Source organism: Argentina silus (genome assembly GCF_951799395.1).
Source record: "Argentina silus genome assembly, chromosome: 9".
In the NCBI taxonomy this organism is placed as follows: domain Eukaryota; kingdom Metazoa; phylum Chordata; class Actinopteri; order Argentiniformes; family Argentinidae; genus Argentina; species Argentina silus.
The window spans coordinates 4,158,607-4,178,606 of record NC_139663.1 but is presented as its reverse complement, the minus strand read 5'-3'; the positions used below and the strand labels follow the sequence as shown (position 1 = coordinate 4,178,606).

Sequence of the window (20,000 nt, the reverse complement as noted above, 5' to 3'; positions counted from 1 at the left end):
AGCCAAGAAACGTGCTCAAGCCACCAGCCAGGAACATCAAGAACCATTGCAGCAGTACTGGAGTTCAGCTGGTCTCTGGAAGCACCATTGCCCCCCACCCCCCCCCCCCCATCAGCTTTTATCAGTGTCCATTACACTCTATTTGCACCACCCTCCTCTTCTAAGTAACCCCCCCAACCTCGCTCACCCCCAGTGACCCCCCCACCACCACCCTCTCTCTTTCTCTCTCTCCATGGTCCATCAATCCCACATTTCTTTAATTTTTTTTTTCGGAATAAATGAAATCCCCCCTTCCTCCATTCCTCCAAAATGAGAAGCACATTTTAGAGTTGCGTTCCAGGGTGACAGGCTGTTCTGTTTAGATGCCCTTAATTCCAGCGCTTTTGGAAGCCGGCTCTGTTGAACACCCCCCCCCCCCTCATCCCCACACCCCCCCTCTCAACTCCTCTTTAAAACTCAGCAGCTCGCCTCCAGAAACGGAGGGGGTTTCAGTGCACGTGGCCCCGCATAAACTCAGCCAATTACACCTACTCCATCTCTTTCTCACTTCATTTTGTTCCCTCAATCTTTCCCGTTTTTCTTTGTTTCTTTGTTTCTTTCTGGCTTTTGGTCATCCTCTCTTTCCTCTCTTTCCTATTGTTCTGCCTATATTATCCTCGACCACGGTCCTGTGGTCCTTGGCCCCTTATTTTGGTTTAACCCCCTAGTTGCCATGTTGACATGGCCTTTTACCCTCCTTTACCACAGATACCACGCCTGCCTCGAACCAGCCTATGTGACCAGTTTCCAGTAAGCATTCCATTGTAGTGGATCAGCTTAGAAAAAGAAAGAGAGGGTAGAGAAAGAGAGAGAAAAAATGTCTCCAATGGGGAAATTACATTGCCGTTTGTTTTTATATCTCATAATCGTCTGAACAGCACGTGAAATAGACTGCATGTGTGCCCACTGAAGTTTATTGCCGGGAAAGCTAACATAAAACCAAACCAAAGCTTCCCCCCGTCCAGTCTGAATTCCTTCTTCCTCCTCTCCTCTTTCCTCTCCTCTCATCGCTCACCGTCAGTGGAGCATCCGCTGCCCTCTCTTCCTATAGACACTGGTCCTGGTCCTGATCCTGGTCCTGATCCTGGTCCTGGTGGGCTGGAGGGCTCGGGCAAGCAAAGACTGCCAGCTGTACAATATGAGAGGAGCCGGTGGCACGCCACCCTTCAGCTCTCATAACACTACAGTATTATTACTGCCTAAGTCAGGGGAGAGAAGGAGAGAGCGAGCGAGAGAGAGAGAGAGAGAGAGAGAGGGGTGGGGACGAGAGTAGGCATAGAACTCCAGCTTGAGTTGCAGGCTCCAAAAACAAAAAGCGTGCATGCTTTTGTTTTTTTCTTTCTTTCTTCCTTTCTTCTTCTATCGCCACAAATCTGTGCTTTGGCTTCCAGGCTGCGGTTGGTGTGCGGCCACATCACAGGGACCGAGCGTAGCGCAGGAATAACTGGGATCACGCGTCTCAGCCAACCTCAGGGGCACACAGCGGCCTGCTCATCCAGTTGAGCACACACACACACACACACACACACACACACACACATACAACACACTCTAACCAATGCTGTTGTCAGCAGTTGTCTGTACCTAGTTATTTGTAGCCTATTCCCTACTTGTGCGTGCACAGTATACCTATTTGCTCACCCAGCATTTTCTGCTCATTGAGATCGTTAAAGGTTTAAAGGCGTATGCTCTGTTAAGCCTCCAATGATGGAAGGGAAGGTTAGGATGATTCTCTGTATGTACTGTACAATATGAGTATGTACAGTAGGTATAGGTGTCGCTATGGATGTTGAGGTAGATTCAGCTACAATATGAATTCTGGTTATTCTGGACACATCTCTCTCTGACCCCTGCGGTAAATCTGCAGACTCCTTCTAGAGGGTTGTCGACGGATTGGGGGGTGACTGAGAGGTCGCCTGAGCTGTGTGGGCGGAAAAACAGTTTTAAAAAATAGAAAACAGAGGGTAGAGAGGAAGATAGTCATTCAAATGAAAGAGAGCGAAAACTGCAAGGGGAAATGCCTATTCAGAGCCACACGACCCTGTGTTTTAACACATTGTCCTTGGCAGCGTCCTCTAAGCCCTGGGTTTGGAAAAGAAGCTGAAACAAAAAAACAACAGAGAGGGAGAGAGAGAAAGTGGGGGGGGGGAGAAAAAAAGAAAGAGTGAAAAAATATTTACTCAGCAGTAATTTTGCGAGGAATTTTTGGACGATAATTTGAAAAAGACTGCGTTCACGGCTACAATGGGGGCCATTGACCGACGCAGCTTGAGCGTCAGGCCTGGCACCCAGCCAGGGGCCAGGTCTCTCTTAAAGCCAGGGAAGAAAAGACACTTGTTTTATTGGAGGAAAGGAGAGAAACAGACACATACTCTCCCTGTGTTCTCTCTCTCTCTCTCTCTCTCTCTCTCTCTCCCCCTTATCATCGTAGCCACACACACACACACACACACACACACACACACACACACACACACACACACACACACACACAATCTCTGTCACTACCACCCACCCAGTTTTAGGCCCGAGTTTTACCTGGGTCAGCTAAATAGGACAAGACAGTAGATTCATTCCAGCAACTGTTCATCTCTCCATGTGGAATTATGCTGAACTACTGCATTTGAGAAAACACAAAGAGTGCAACAGAGAGGGATTATTTAAAGAGAGATGTTTATTTAAAGTTTATTTAAAGAGAGATGTTTATTTAAAGAGTGATGACAAAAGAGAGGAAGAAAAAAGATAGGAGAGGAAATAAATTGGTAAAGTTGACTGACCTCCGGGAGTGTATTGTTATTCCTTTTGTTAACATGGATGTTTTCTCTCAGTACAAATTGAAATAATAGGGTCTGCAGGACAGCAGTTTTTATGTGTTTGCGTTAGTGAAGGACTTAGCACAACAGCTTGCAGCTGGACGCCTGTACCTGTGCCAAAGTGTGTGTGTGTGTGTGTGTGTGTGTGTGTGTGTGTGTGTATTCACTAAGCTTCTGCCAAGCCTTTACCCGTAAAACACGTGGGTGGTCAGCAGTATTAGTTTTATGTTAACAATCAATGCTTACCAATTAGGCCTGCCCCAGTGACTGACTGCTGTGGAATCTACATATAACATTTAACCTCAGTGTGTTTTCAATCATATTTTTTTTCCGTTCGCTTCCAGCGTTTGCTATTAGTGAAAGATTCCAAGACCTTTCCCCCCCGACTCTAAAATCTAAACAGTCTTGTAAAAGTTTGTGTTGGATGGTACGCTGCTGGAGAGAGAATGCAACACGCTCTCATACACACACTGGATTATTTATTATGCTCATATTGGAGGTGGTGCTGGTTAGAGCAGAGTAGCAGATGTGACTTCTCTGTTGCTGGATACGGACATAAAACAATGTGCTCTCACTCACACAAATCAGTGTGGGGGAGGAGGGAGTGAGGGAGTGGGTGAGCTGGCAGGCAGACTGACAGCCTGATGGGCTTAATAACCAGCTCAATCATGCTTTTCCTTCTCTCTTCCTCTGGCTCCTTCTCTCTTCCTCTGCCCTTTTCCTTCGATCCTTTGAGTGATGGCTTATTGCTGGTGAAGTTGATGGCAAACTTAATCTCACTTAAACTCTGCTGTCAGTCAACGTTGCACGTATGTGTAGAAAAAAGACTGGATTCCAACTGGTTGTTTTTTAATTTGAATGTTTTATTTTATTTATTTTTTTAATAATCACTGTTTTTTGTTTGTACAAATAAGTTCACGAAATTCAAAAATACATTGAAAGAGACGCACACAATAGAAAGCTTCCCAAAATAAACAGGGAAAAATAGAAAATGATATCAAAAATATTTTGGAATATTTTCAATGTATTATATTGTTAGGCCAAGTATTCCAGTTAATTAGTTTGATGGTTTTACAACAGATTTGTGTGTGTGTGTGTGTGTGTGTGTGTGTGTGTGTGTGTGTGTGTGTGTGTGTGTGTGTGTGTGTGTGTGTGTGTGTGTGTGTGTGTGTGTGTGAGATTTGTTGATTGGTGGGGGTGTTACAGTACTAAGGCATGTGGGGCACGGGCATAGAGGCACGATAGTGACTTGATATCTGCCGCTCTTTGCACAAGACAGAACATGCTCCGGCATTATCACTGAGATGTTTACTGATAGTGATCATATGCAGAGAGATCCTCATCAGGGGCACGTTAGCACTAGACACATACGACACATACTTAGAGTGACTCTCTTTCCCCCCATTCACCTCAACACTGCTTCAGGACAATACTATTGCTATTGGGCTCCAACTTTTCAAAAGTCTCAAAGTCCCTGTCCCAGACAGAGCACATATAAAACCTATGAACTATATGCTACGTCTGGACTTTTCATAGTCTGGTTAGCTGCAAGTGAGCAAGACGGACCCTCTTTGCCAAGAACCGGTTAATGGTGCACAACAATATGCCGTGGAAGCTAATTTTGCCTCAGGGAAATCCATAGCCTCTATCTCCCGCATAGGCTGTAGGCTAGCTACCGTTATAGCTAGAGTGTCCTTTTGAATTGCGGTTTAGGAAGTAACTGCATTCCCTCTTGGGGATGTAAACAATAAATAAAGCTTTTGAAAAGTGTTTTTTTCTTTTTTTTCTCCCCTCTTTTATGATCATGTGAGTGTGTGGTTGGTAGGCTCTGAGGATGGTTTAAGATCACTGCAGTGTAGAACAAATGTGGGCTTTCAGTCAACTGCTTCCCTTTGTAACTTTTGTAATCTTGCTTATCGGTTCTTTTTGTATGTGGGGGAAGGGGGTGATGGCGAGAGAATGGAGAAGGGGGATTTAGTTTTGAGTCTGCCCAGACTTACAGCTACTTAGACTGTCTGACATTAGTAGAGTAAAGCCTTTGATTGACTCTCTGGTACAAACACGTTTTAATCTTCAAAGATTTTAATCTGCTGTTTTGTCTGCCTATAAATCACAAGAAGTGGAGGCAGGGGGGATGGAAGGGTGGTAACAGTCACGTACTGTAGTTAGACAGAAAAATAACAACAAGAGACGTATAAAAAAAATTTACAAACACAAGAAAAATGCCAACTTCAAAAAGCACTAGAGCCAAACAAAGCATTACAACCATCTGCCATCTTGCTTTTCAATGACTGAAAAAAAGTTCTCTTCATTTTGTGACTTGGACGTCATTCACAGCAAGCACCACTCCCATTGGGGTAGTGCTGGGGTGCTACGTAGCAAGATATTGCTCGTACTGTTTTACATGGTTCAGTCATTATCACAAAGGGGACAAAGCAATACACCCCCATTTCAGTGCAGACCCCTTTTTAGAGTGGATGAAGTAGGGCCAAGGTACAGTGACCCTTGACCCTCACTTCAGCCAATGACGCCTGTCCACCTGGCCCAGCCTCCTTTGACCTGCTGCGAAGGGCAGGCATGCCCAGTAACGAGCCGCAGGGGTGCCAGTCCAGCAATGTGATTGCAGAAACATCACAGAAACAACCGGGTTGTATGTAAATAGAAATAAAGGCACTTTTAAAGGTTTCTTTATGTCCAAGAGTCCACTCAAACAAGTTTTAATGTCTGCACACTTCACAGACAATGCACGGAAAGTAATATTTGTTTCAGTTTCTACAATCGCTGATGTTGGCAGGCCGTCTCCCTTCTCCTTAGTCACCAACAACTCCAGCTGGTGTCTGTAGTTTGTTAGAAGGGAGGAGAGGGTAGAGGAACACAATCTCCCTCTAGGTCTCTATGAGAAGTACAGAGACAGGTGTCAGAAATACGAGGGCTTGTGAGAAGCCATGTTGTTGTTGGCTGTACAGTGATCTTGCAGTATCAAGACCTCGTATTCCAGTCCTCCATTTTGAACTGCAGGCTCAGAGACCATGTGCTCTGGCTGTTTTTGGGGCAGTGCCCCATTGTCCAACCCAGCCTTGACCCCCTCCAGCTCCAGCTGGGAGGGGTCACAGTCTAACTCGAGGTGGCCCTTGGCCTTCTTCCTGCGCAGGTAGCACCCCACCCCCACTGCAGCTGCCACCAGCACCAATAGTAGCAGGATTGCCAGGGCGGGCACCAACATGGTGGTCAGCCTCTTGTCATCCACCTGTGCCCCTGTGACTGTGTGCTGCTGGGCTGCGGTGTGGGCCTCTGTGCAGGCGCTGTCCGTGCTACTGGGCTCGCCCAGCGGACTGGCACACACCGTGTAGGTGGAGTTTGGCCGCAGACCCCTCAGGGTGTACTCTGGGTAGGAGGCGGGCACGCTGAGCTGCATGGGCCGGCGATCGGGCCCAGAGAGGTTGCGGTAGGTGAGGCGGATGCCTCGGATGTGGGGCCGCATCTCGATGTAGCGGTGAAGGTCCAGTAGGATGGAGGTGCTGGTCACCTGGCGGGAGCTGACGTCTGGGGCGTCGACAGTGACCGTTTCAATGGAGATGTCCTCAGGTGGGGAGGGGTCGTGGCGGTTCTCACAGTAGGTACCTGAGGTGCCCCGAGGGCACGTGCAGTCCAGTTGGCCCTGCTGGTCCAGCCGACAGGTGCCCCCATTTAAACAGGTGTGGGAGGGGCAGAAGTGTGGCTCTGTGTCAGTGCTGCTGCTGGGGGAGGCAGGGACCGGGGGCAACGGGGAACTGTCTTCCCCAGATGAGGGGCTGTCGCTGGGCCCAGGCGCTGGGATGACTGGGGTGGGGCTGGGCAGGGTGGTAACAGGAACAGGCAGGGTGGTACTAGTCTTAACTGTAGTGGTAGTCACAGTAGTAGTAATAGGACAGCCAAACTCCCTGTACTCCAGCCTCTCCAGCACCTTCCCCGCATTCAGGGGAGGGAAGTGGCAGCGGGTTTCCTCTGTCCTGCCCAGGGTCACCCCCTGGTTGCGCAGCCAGCTTGGGAACCAGGCCATGGTGCACAGGCAGTTGAAGGGGTTCTCAGCCACCGTCAGCCTCTTCAGGTGGGGGAGGAGCTGGGCAAAGCCTTCTGGGAAGCCCTGCAGGCTGAGACTACTGATGTCCAGCTCCTGGAGCTCCCCCAGTTTCTCTAGGTCCTCCAGGCTCAGAGGTCCCATCGGGTTCCCAGCCAGGCTGAGGTGGATCAGCCCCTGGGTTTTCTTTAGCGCCTGGGGGAAGGAGTCCAGCTGGTTGTTGGAGATGTCCAGCTCATGGAGGTTCCCAAGGCCAGCCATCAGCTCCTCATCCAGGCTGGTCAGCCCAAGCCCAGCCAGCTTCAGGGACTCCAGGTTGGGGGTCTGGAGGTCGGTAGGGCCTGGGGAGGGAAGCGTGTTGAAGCGCAGATCCAGGAGCAACAAACGAGGCATGTTGAGGGCTGGGAGGGAGGTCAGCTGGTTCCCCTGTAGCTTGAGCTCCAGCAGCTCCTCCAGGCCGTTGAAGGCTGCAGGGTCGATGGTCTTGATGTGGTTGCTGTAGAGGTAGAGGCGCTGCAGCAGGGCCATGCCTTGGAAACTCTCCTCGGAGATGTGGGTGATCTGGTTGGCCGACAAGTCCAGGTTCCTCAGTGATGACAGAGGCTCAAACACTCTATCAGGAAGCTCTGTCAGCTTATTCTGACTGAGGTCCAGCATCTCCAGGCTCTCCAGCCCCGCAAAGTCCTCTTCGGTCAGGGCCTGGATCCCATTAGAGAACAGGTAGAGGTGTTTGGTGGTTGCGGGGACACCCTGGGGCATGGAGGGGGAGCGGCGCTGGAAGCAGAAGATGGAGTCAGGGGTGGTGCAGGAGCAGTCTTTGGGACAGTCGCTGGCCAAGATCCCACTGGTTAGGAGGATGAGGAGGAAGAGGAGGGGCTTCAGCGGAGGAAGGAAGGCCTTCATGGTGCCACCGTCACCGGTGGCGTCACTCTTTCTCCCTGCTCAGCCTGAAATGACAGATCAAGGACATGGTCAATGGCCAAAGTACACACTCACACAGTAAACAGTAGATTGACTTGGCCCTGTGTCTGCCTAGAGAAAGGAATACTGTACTTAAAATACAGGGTCACAGAATAGATAGTAGACTCAGACACAGAAGGTACTGATAAAAACAATTCAAGTGATATCTTATTGTTATTATTATTATATCTCTGTTCTGTCTCACTGCAAATGTGAAGGGCTTATGGAAGGGAAGCAGTCTACGAGTAAAGAAAACAAAGACAACCTAGAAGTATACTGTAGAAGCAACATAAAAGCATATCATTGCTAATTGGACATTAACAATATTGGATTGATTGGAGGTTGTGTTTCCATTACAATAACAACCCTTCAGTGTGGCAAACATTAGTTATTTATTGATTAATCAGTCTTTTTAATGTGGGTAGTACAGGGGATTACTATCATGGGCTTGACTGTGCACACACACACGAGTGATCAAAGACAAGGTCTCTTGACACAGGCCTCCTCAAACAATGGGCAGCGGCAGTGGCCTTGAGCCCTGGAGGAACTTTCCACTCCACCCAGGGGAAAGTTCCCTTTGTGGACCGACTCCTGCCACATTTTATCTAATGAAGGCATACCCTGATGAAAGCAGTGTGTAACTGAAGTGCTATGTGAGATGGTGAAACCTTCATGGATGTGTTGTTTCCCTCTGTTGTAGACAGAGCAGATGGTTGCTACAGTAGTACTAGGCCTAATACTGTAACCTTCCAAACAAAAACAAACCTTCCTATAGATCCACTCAATGCTCTCTGCTGTACCTTGCTCCATTGCTTACTATGGTGAACACATTTCTGTGTGTTTTTGTGAAGGTATGGGCAGCCCACCCATTACCATTTACAGTACTCCACATGCTGCAGTTGAACTGAGAGCACATTTAACTGTTCTCTCCCTGTTTTCAACAAGCTATCTGGTCTGTGAAACCCTGTCACACACACACACACACACACACACACACACACACACACACACATGGTGTGGTTCTGTCTCTACTGTCACTGTAAAATGTAGATCTTCTCGATGATCTTCTCATTCCTGTAGTCCCATAATGTGCTGTAGTTTGTCTCTGTTGTGTGACTGACAGCATGTATATCATAGTGCTGGTGTACATGCATCTGTGGATGATTTACTCTGTGGTAATCTAAACTTGGATCTGCATTGATAGCCTAGAGCTGCTTCTTTGACCAAAGGCTCAGTATAAATAACACAGCATCTGAATGTTGTCATTACTCAAAACGACGGCCAACACTCCTTGCTAAACACATGTCTGAGATACTGTCGGAGCACAAGTTAACCAAGAGGCTGAAATTCACTCACACACACTATCCTCCCCTCTGTTGTATCAGTAATTTACACCCTGGTTTCACCTGAGACCCAGCCTCTTTAGGCTGAGAGCAAACACCTGTAACAGCACTTAACTTGAAGAGTTGAAAGACAGCGAGCGAGGGAGGAGAGGAAGGGGGACGGAGGAAGATGAAGGGAAGGGAGCCGCTGAACTGAGTCAGAGAAAACGTTTATCATGCTCTGCTATGAGATTAAGTGGCCTTGAGAGAAGAGAGCGAATATCTATTTTGCAATTATTTCTCCTTGCTCCTCTATTTGTCTCTCTCTCTCTGTCTGTCTCCCACCCTGCCTCAATCTCTCGGGGCCGATAAGGACAGCGTGGGGGAGTTTTAATATCCGAAGTTCACATCGAGGTGAAATGTGCCAAGCTCCATTTTATTGGACACTCCGGGGACATGACGGCAGCCATTATTTTACTCCCCTTTAAACCTGAGCCACAGAGACACAATCGTTGGATTTATTAATGAATTCCTTTTTTGATAAGTCCCTTGATATTCTCTCTCTTTTTTTTATGATTAAATGTTTCTGTTTTTTTCATGATTCAAATCGTCTGCTAATGCCTACCTCTCTGTGTGGAAATTGTTGACACCATGAAGTACCTTTAGGTTGATTCATTGGCTTGAGGGGGCTCCTTAAGGGTTTTTTGTAATGGTACTTCTGCTGTTTGGGGCACTACCTGGATTCTTCTTGCTTTGAGTCCTGCCAAATGTCTGTTAAAACCCAGTCCTCACAGAGAACACACTGTTCTGTAGGGTTTTATGCATTGGTTGAGGGCTGTAACACTGAAAAGTCCCATACAATGAGTGAAACTTCCCCATATTTACTTTCCTCAACCTCCTCTCTCTCTCTCTGTCTCCCTGTCTCTTTCTCTCTCTCTCTGTCTCCCTATCTCTTTCTCTCTCTCTCTGTCTCCCTGTCTCTTTCTCTCTCTCTCTGTCTCCCTATCTCTTTCTCTCTCTCTCTGTCTCCCTATCTCTTTCTCTCTCTCTCTGTCTCCCTATCTCTTTCTCTCTCTCTCTGTCTCCCTATCTCTTTCTCTCTCTCTCTGTCTCCCTATCTCTTTCTCTCTCTCTTGTTGTGTCTCCTTCTCCTCTCGGGTAGCAGTGCTCTTCAGTCACAGCCAACGAAAAACATTGATACAGCAAGAGTATCAAAAGCACTGTCAAACTCAACCCTGAGTCATACAGATAGTGCCACCAAAACTTCCGCCACTATCACCACCTCAGACATTGTCAGTCTCAAGGCCCCCCCCCTCTCTTTAATATGGGAGTCCCTTTGTCTGCTCAGAGAAACTAGATTAGCACGTCCTACATTAAATCTGCACGTCCTCCATTAGCTCATAACCAACTGCTCTGTACCTACAGTGTTCTACCTAATGACTCATAAAATTGATTCAGCTCGGTCTAGCTGGTTCTGCGTCACATTTGATGTTCAGCTCAATGATGAGCTTGAAGAGTTGAACTGTGTGTGTGACCTTGTTTGTTCGTGTTCCGGTCACTGTTGCGGTCACATTGTCCAGGCTATGGGGATCCTTTGTCTGTCCTTAGTTAGCGGAAAAGTTGGCTCTGCTCTCTGTCTCTCACATAATGAATCATCTTTATAGTTATCATCGTTATCATCATCATCTCACGCTCTCTCTCTCTCTCCTCTCTATGTTCTGTCTCTTGAATTATTATTATAATTATTATTATGCAATACACTCAGTAGTGGATGTCTGTTTGTATTGCGATGGTATTATTGTTACACCCTATTGATGATTGCTGTGACGTGATGAACTTTGCAGAAGGAAACTAAACAGGTTTCAGCATTTTTGTGGCCTTGGTTTCATTAATTCACTGGCAGTCAATGCGACCCCTTCCTCTGAAAGCATGGTTTAGTTGCAGCCAGCCCAGCGCATATGAAAATCCGCAGGGTTGTGCCAAGCAGATATATAACTATGGAAATAGAGACATTGCACTGCGTATCTATAATCAGTTTTCCCTACTCTGAATTCTTCCCCCCCTTACTTTTCTATTTAATGATACATTTTCTTTACAGAAAAACACTGCCTCGAATGTCAGAGCTTGGAGAGCAGATCAAGGGTTGGGGGAGGAGGAAGGAGGGCTATGAAAGGCTTTTTGCCCAGTATCATTGCATAGCATCACAGCATCGCTATGGCATTTATTTTCCTCCTCTTTCAACGTACTTTTCTTTCCACTCTTCCTTGAAATTTCAACCCCTTGGAAAGTTTCTGGTATGTTTTTTTTTTTCTTTTCTTTTTTTTTTTTTTCATTCTTCAAACAGGATCGTATTAAGGAAGCGGAATAGTGGCAATAGCTTGGATGCGGTCCCTTACACATTCCTATTGTAATTACCCAAATCATATTATTATATAAGTTGGGCAAACATGCTGGAGTAAACGTCCATATATCAATAAAAGTAGTAACCTCACTATAGCAGCCAGCAGCAAACTAGTGAACAACAGCCAACACCTGCTAACAGTGCAAAAATACCTCACAACCTTTGCCAACAGTGCAAAAAAAGTACCAAGTTGGACCCACTCAGCAGTGGTATAGTAGTCTAATTGTTTATGGAAAGTCTTGTTCAGACAATTGAGATAGCATCTCATAGAGGTAGCCTGCCATTGGCAGCAGTCTACTTGGCAGGAGAGGTGAAGGGTCACAGTTATCCCATGCATTTACACACAACGCCCAGGGGAACATATTCAAATGTCTACTAATGACATTCGGTGGGTTGTAATGGATTTATGGTCATGCGCATGTGACTAGTTAGGTTGAAAACCAGTAAAATAATGTGAGGGAGGGTTACCTGGGAGAGGTAACATGTTTCTAGATGTGTTTTGTGTTTGTCCTTGCTTCAGTCAAAGTGTCAGGAGAGGGACATGAACCCTTGATATAGAGTCAAGTAAAAAATGCAGGAAGACAGTGGTAGCATTACAGAGCTCGGGAATGATTAAGGTGTGGATGGAGGAGGAGGGCAGGGGAAAGAGGGAGGGGGGACTGGATGGAACTGCTGTTGCTGTGTGTGTAAAGAAAAAGTGAAAACAAAGGGATTGGGAAAGATAAACAGAAGATGAAGAGGACAGGGAGAATCAAGCAACAGCTGGTGCGTAAGGAGACGTTTTGTGTGCTGTAGGTTTGCATATCACTGACAATGGGGATCTCGGTTTAGATTTCAAAGCGTGTGTGTGTGTGTGTGTGTGTGTGTGTGTGTGTGTTTGCTGTGTGTGTGTGTTTGCTGTGTGTTTGCTGTGTGTTTGCTGTGTGTGTGTGTGTGTGTGTGTGTGTGTGTGTGAGAGAGAGAAAGAGAGAGACATTGATAGTGGTATGTGTCAGAGGGTCTGAGACTTTGGTAAATCTAGAGAAGCCAGAGACGGGCATAGGGGGAGCAGGGCCAGAGTATACAAGAGAGATCAAGGGAGCGAGACAGTATAGATGGAGGGACGTGTCAGAAAAGACGAGAAAGAGAGAAGGAGGGAGTGGAGCAGCACATGAAAGAGAGGGGAGCTATGCAGATAAAGTTCCCAATATTTTCTCAGAAACCCAGCGTTGCGATTCCAGCTCTCCGGGTCCCGGGCCCAGTGTTTATTTGAGTGTGCCTCATTCCAAACCGGGCCCAGCAGATCTGATAACCCAGGGAGGGGAGGGAGCCAGCCAGCACCCAGGGACTGTGGCAGTGGGGAGAGACGGGAGTGGGAGTTCTCTACTACACACACCGCCAGATCCCTGATAAAACCCTCCTGGTTGACAGTTTAGATTTCGGTTGTTTTTTTGTTTTGTTTTTTTCCTCTCTTTGGTTTTTGGCAGCAAGTGTCTTCTACGGTCTTATCACTCAACAGATGAGGAGCCATCTTGGCAGGAATACGGTATAGAGCTCCCGGATCCTTCTGTGATGAGTGATTTCTGACTGTGTGGCATTAACTCAAGTGTTTCGGTGTCAGAGGGGAAGAGCAGAGACAGGGGGTGCTAGACAGGCCTGTCATCCTAGGAGGAATGCAGCTGATGGAAGCCTCGTCCGCTCCTCCCTCCTCCCTCCTTCCTCCACCTCCTTGCGGGGTTGTAATTTCCTTTTCTCGCTCCTGCTCGCCTCGTCTCCTGTTTGAACATTCCTGAGACGAGCTGACCAGCAGCTGAGTTTGAAGGGGGCTTCTTCAGAGCCGTTTGTGTCTTATGGGCCCTATGTAAGATCAAGAGGTTTTTCCTAGGCCTCTTAAACAGACGAGGGACTGACTGACTGACTGACTGACTGACTGTATGTGCATGTATGGATGTATGTATGTGTATGAGTTTGACTGCCTTTGTGTCTGCCAGGTCTGGTTATGTAACTATTGTTATAACATCTGTGCTCAATGCATAGTTGGGTCTGAATTTGACCGTATTATTAGAAAAGGCTTGTTGGCTGCTGAATGGCGGCGTTGCCTCAGGCCAGGAGCCGCAAGGAGAGGAGAAAGAAAGAAAGTATGGGAACATCTTTGCGTAACACTGCACAAGAAAAACATGTGAGGCTCTGAAAAGAAAAATAAAGGGAAGAGGAGCTGGGAGAAGTGAAAGAAAGAAAAGCTTTCTCTCTCTCTATCGCTCTCTTTTCAAGACCTGGAGAAAAGGAAAACAAGACGGGGGCAACAGAGGGATAGAAAGGGAGAGAGACAAGGTCAGCGGGAGTGGAAGGGGTTGGAAGGGGTGGTTTAGGCTTTGCCTGGGAGAAGTAGGATTCAGCAATTAAAGCCCCACAGGCCTAACGTCAAGAGCCCTTATCTTCAGAACGGAAGGCCAGCGGTGAGGGGCATGTAGAGGGGAGGAGGAGGCGGGGGGGCATTGTTGAGCTCAGGGCAGGAGTGGGGCACAGTGCACTTGCGTAATCCAGGAGACAAGAGACTACCAGTCCGGGTGGGGGACTCCAAAGGGTAAGGCTCTATGCCAAGTTTTTGGTAAGGGGATAAGACCATACACTGACTGAGTGCACACTCTTATTAAAGGAGCCTTCCAAGAGAACTATGCTGGTAGTTCTGCTGCTGCATTACGGTATGATCTACAGTGCTGCAGGACCAGGGCTCAGTAGTCTGGAGTATGATCCTCTAGCTCTCTTAAGATCCACCGTACGGTACTCATGTGGATTTACTGCGGCGTATAGCACGGGAATAGCAGCCATGGGAACGTTAGTGTTGAGGTGGATCGGCCCCCTGTGACTCCCGCCCCACTCCCTCCCCACTTACCCCCTATGCCCCCACCTTCACCCCCAGCTGTCCCTGTGAGATGAACCAGGACCCCCCCCCCCCCCTTCCTCCTCTCACCACCACCCTTCTTCTCTGTCAGCACCCACCGGCCCACAGCTGGACCCTGTTACCCACAATGCACCGGGGTCGTCCCTCAATGTGACAGCGCGGTCCCATAAACCACGGCCCCCCGTGACAGGACCAGAGAGCCAAGGAGCGACAGATGAGATTTGTGTCGAAAAGGAGAGGATTGGGGGAAGAGGGGGAGTAAGTGGTAGAACTGAAGAAAGGGGGGGGGGGGGGGGGGGGTTGGCTTTCAAAGAGTGTGTTGTACAGTGAGTATAAGTGTGTGGTTAGCTATGCAGTTAATAATGTCAACTATGCTAACCTCAGTGTTGTGGTATGGGTGTAATGCTTCAGTATGCAGAGTATGTTTGTTTATGTGTGGCATGTGCTGAAGCACATCAATTTGAAGCACAATCATTTTGTTGTGGCAGTACCTGTTCAACTAGCCATGTCAGATAGGGGAGGTGTCTTTGGAAAGGGCGGTAAAGAGAAGAATGAAAGAGGCAAGGAGAAAGAGGGAGGGAGAGAATAACTTTTTGTTGCCCTTCTCAGTTATGTCAGGCCAACAAGGTCGCCAGGCTTGGTGACCGAGGTACAGCCCAGCTCGGTTCTCTGTACAGATGTTTCAGTCTGACCCGAAGCCTCTCCATACTGACTGGATGTGAAAAGGCCCTAACTGAGAGCGCAATGAAATGCTCATGAATGACTATGCTAATATGGAGAACAGGGTTACAACGTCTGTCAGTGACAATACTCATCTGGAAGCCACAATATCATCGATATGCTTTGTAGTGGTGTGAGGGGGGGGCGAGGGGCAAGTCATGCAAAGTGCTGCGTAAACCCTCTAAGATGTACTTCAGTGCGACCACAAGAAAAGGCCTGTCCCGAAACCACATATGTCCCGGCTTCTCTGATTTAATGTCAAGAGTTTGTTGTTTTAATTACCTCAAACGGACACTTAACGAACGTCAGCTTCGCTTTGCACTACATCCTGCCTCCTCGTTAGGGCTCTGAAGTTCCCTCTTCCTCTCTCTCTCTCTCTCTCTCTCTCCCTCCCTCTCTCCCTCTTTCCTCATCCAGACCTGTAGAGCGTTGCAAGGCTGCTTATTATTGGAAGAAAAGCGGCCCCTTTTGTCTCAGATTTATGGTTTTGACCGGGGCTGCCCCACTAGGAGAGTGTGAGGGCTATACCATTAGAGTCTACAGCCAGGGACATGAAAGAGAACCTAAAGGTACAGTTAAAAAATGAAGGCAGGGGGAGGAAATGGGGGGCAAAAGTTCTCAAAAAACAAGTCTGGGTTACTTAGGTCTGCTGCGGGGGGATAGAGGGCCAGTCTAGGTGTGATTTAGTGGCAGTCATTCAGAGCCACCAGATATAACTTCATGCCGGCGAACATGAAAGGGTTAAGAAAGTATTGCAGCTCTAGTGTCTACAATTGTCCCTTTGAGTATTGCAGTGATGGTGATACCTTTCATAGCCACTCCCATAGTCTATCTAAGTAATGACTCTCATTAGATAACATCACCTCAAAGAAAACAAAGCCCCAGAATGCAATGAGGCGTATTAGTAGTCCTAGGGTCAGGGGTCACACTCTGATTCATGTGTTTCCACTGCTGCTAAAGCATCTGTGTCGTTGTGTGTAACCCTCCCCTGTGACAACACAGATAAGAGGCCTGTTTGACACAGACACACACCCAGCTCTGGTTACACACACCTGAGATGCCCGTGCGTCCCCACGCCGTCTCCCCCCATCCCTCAGCCACAACAGGTGCTTTCTACACTCCTCTGGGGCAGCAGGAAACCCGAAACCTCCGGAGTGTGTCTGTGCAACCGGCACGACCCCGTGCCAAGCCTCCGCTCCAAACCCAGCCGGGGCCCAGCAGCCTGCTCCTGCCCCAGGGAGAGGGGCTGGGAGAAGGGAACGGAAGGAGGAGGAGGAGGGTGGTCAGGCAGCCAGGCCCAGGGTCTGTGTTAGCAGCAGATGTCTGTATGCCTTGCTACCTCCTCTGAGCTTTGAGGCCTGGGGTCAGGCGCTCGTTTCGATCCAAAAGGAAATGTTGTCTGTTTCCTCTTGTGTTTTTTTTTCTTTTCTGAAGGATGCGGCTGGAGATGCTAGATAGGATTCCTTTGGACATAGTGAGATGCACACATGCAGAGTAAGGCATGCGCACACACACACACACACACACACACACACACACACACACACACACACACACACACATACACGCACATGCACACAGTGCCCTCTGTCTTGTTGTGTGTGTGTGTGTGTGTGTGTGTGTGATGTCTAGGCATTGACACACAGCTGCCGTCACCTTGTCAGTCAGTAGCTGTAATGAGTGGACCCGACCCTGTGACCCTGCGAGGTCACAGCCCACTCTGACAGCCACCAACAGGCAGGGACACAAAGCAGGGCTCTGTCACACACCTACCCCTCTCTAAAGTCACTCCGATCTTAACCACACAAAAGAGATACTTCAAAAACGTGGAACAAAGGGCATTGATACGTATTGCTGTCGATAGGTTCGCATTCCTTTCCTTGTGATCTTTTCGATCTAATCATTAACTTATTAACTGTACTCTATTGTTCAGACTCAAATTTGGATTTGTTTCTCAGAAACCAGCACTGGCCTAACCTCTACAATCTTAGGACATCCAGCTATCCCAGCAGTCCTTCTCTTTGCTCGGGTTACAAATGACCTGTGAAGTGCAACCCCCGAGTCTGGAGACAACTCTGTTTGACCTGACCGGCATCCGTCACCCACCGACGTGGCATAACAAGACAAATAGACCTAGATGCATCTCTCTCTCTCTTTCTCTTTCTCTCTCTCTCTGCCTCTCTCTCTCTCTCTCTTTCTCTTTCTCTTTCTCTCTCTCTCTCTGTCTGTCTCTCTCTCTCTCTCTCTCTCTCTCTCTCCCCCCCCCCATCCACCCCCCCCTCCTCTCCATCTCTCTTTCTCGCCCCATCCCCCCTGAATGAATAGCCTCCCGTGGTGTTGTGAACAGGAAGGCGCCACAGTGTTAAGCCGCCCCTGAACTCTGTGTCTTCAGGTCATCAATGTCATAAATGAGGCATGCGCCCGCGAGGCCTACTCCAGCCCTGATGTCTGGCTCGGGGCCGGAGGGGGCCGGAGGGGGCCGGAGAGAACAGCTGTTACAGCTGAGAAGGTTTAGAGAGATGGAGGAGGAGGAGGAGGAGGAGGAGGAGGAGGAGGGGTGGGGGCAATAGACACCTAGTAGAGAACAAAACTCGAGAAGGTATGACGTAGACTCACAGAGTTGTGGGGGCAAGCGGCAAGTGGTTTTACTGTAGCATTTTTTTAATCGTGCAATCCATCACGCTGGATTTCTTGTGCTGTCACTCCGAGTATGTGTGTTTGTGGTAAGTGAGTGTTTGTGTGCGTGTGTGTGTTTGAGTATTGGAAGGCAGTGCGTCAGGGAGGGGTTAGAGGTGGCCCGACCTGTTTTATCACTGACACGTGAGGCAGGTGTGTGAGCACACTTCAGACTGTGTCCGACAAGGAATTTAATTTTGTTGCTACATACTGTTTGTCTGCCAGTCGACACAATGATTCATTACCACCTGATACAGCTGTCTAATGGCCATCAGTTGATGTTCTGTATGTCAATAACATCCTGGAACTACCTGACATCCAGTCCTGCCTCCTCTCACCCTCCCCAAAAAGAGGGTCAGGGCACTCGAACATGCCTGAATAGACCTATGTTGTGTTCATATTGAGTTGTACCTTGGTACCTTTATGCAACATTAGAATCTCCAGGATGAAGAACCAGGGCAAGTCAACAAAAGCAGAGGGCGTATGTGATTCACGCAGTGGGCGGAGAAACTGACATGACTGTTCCTTTAGGGCAAATAAACACAGTTACTGAGGGCAAACAAACGCACACTCCTCTGTCCCTCTGGCTAACACACGCCATCCACAGTCCCCATACAGTGTCAAAGCATCTCTGTCACCATCTCTGTCACGCCTCTGGGGGGGTTCAGCCCACACTCCCTCAGTCTGGTGGTTGATGTCATCACCACTGCAAGCACACACACACACACACACACACACACACACACACACACACACACACACACACACGCTACCCCGTCTGGCTTGTCAGTTAATCCAGACAGGTAAATAATGCTTGACATTCTCTCTCTGCCACGTCACTGGACAATTTGATAATCCCCAGTTACCACGCCAACCTCACCCCTCTCTCACCCCCTCCTCATCAGGTGGCTGGGGACAGTAGGCCAGGAATTCTGTCACACACAGCTGCCATGACAGGTGTGTGTGTGTGTGTGTGTGTGTGTGTGTGTGTGTGTTAGGCCTGCTGCATATGTGACAGGCTGGCCCTGCAGGGCCCTGCTGTTATTGTATTGTCAGTGTCTTCATTAGCTGATAAACCTGCCAGCCAACGCTAAGTGACGGGCTGACACATTGAACCTGGCAGGCTCAGCCTAACACGAACGCTAACACAGCTTACTTGGCACTACAACTTGACATTTCATTGGTTATCTGTATATTTTGAAAGGGATACACACACACACACACACACACACACACGCATGCACACATACGCTCAGAAGTTGGCTGTCTTTTCCACAGGTGTGTCAAGATGTGTGGGGCTCAGGGTGCCCTCATACTCTTGGCACCTCTGCTAAGCACACCTGGGCTAGACTCAAGACAGACTCTCTCTCTCTCTCTCTCTCTCTCTCTCTCTCTCTCTGTCTCTCTGTCTCTCGCTCCCTCTTTCCCATAACATTCCGAGCCCTAGACACCAAAGACCTGGGCTCATCTATCTAGCTGTGGGAGCTGTCACCAGGGTGACTGCAGATGTAAAAGAGGGGGGCACCAAAAGAGTTAAAGGATAAAAGCAGGGAAGGGATACAACACACACGTATCTGTGTGTCTCTCTGTCAATGAGCCGTGAAGCAGGTACGGGTGAGACAGACAGAATAACAAGAAAGAAAGAGAGAAAGAGCTGAAAAAAAGTCTCTGTACACCTATTCTTTGATCTTTATGTTCCATTCTTGAAGATGTTCTAGAACAAGGCCACTTGTCTTCTAGTGGGAGGTCTGACTGTGACAATAAGGAATGTGAGAGATGCTAGCTATGGGACTTTGAGTGTGAGGATGAGCATAGGGGGCTATTGTTTGCCACTTGGCCGCGAGCCTGGAGGTTGACAATTTAATTTGTTGCTTTTGACTTCCTCACGTCGTCACTGTTTCCAGTCAAGTTCTAGGTGGAAGGTGGTATTGACGAGATCAGTCGTTATCTGGGAGATATCGACGATGTGTTCCAAGTAATCCCAGACAAAATCAGGAGGGTGAGGGCGGATTGGGCCGCAGCCAAATGGAAGTGTCTGAGCCATTGTGTCAGAGGAGAGCAGAGTGCATGGTTTACGCAAGTCAGGAGTTGTTTTTTTACAGTAGTTCTCCTCGTTCTTGTCAATAAGCAA

General features: G+C 48.3%; 2 protein-coding genes across 2 annotated transcripts in view; one reads left to right on the top strand and one right to left on the bottom strand.

The window, feature by feature from the left end:
- Positions 1-20,000, top strand: part of coro7 (coronin 7) — a 104,303-nt gene that overhangs the window by 47,349 nt on the left and 36,954 nt on the right. The gene's annotated exons all lie outside the window — the stretch shown is intronic.
- Positions 3,922-20,000, bottom strand: part of vasnb (vasorin b) — a 27,588-nt gene continuing 11,509 nt past the window's right edge. Inside the window, exon 3 of the mRNA XM_083677961.1 lies at positions 3,922-7,856. Within this exon, the coding sequence (XP_083534087.1) occupies positions 5,770-7,812 (2,043 nt within the window). The 5' untranslated portion in view covers positions 7,813-7,856 and the 3' untranslated portion in view covers positions 3,922-5,769. The remainder of the gene's footprint in view (positions 7,857-20,000) is intronic.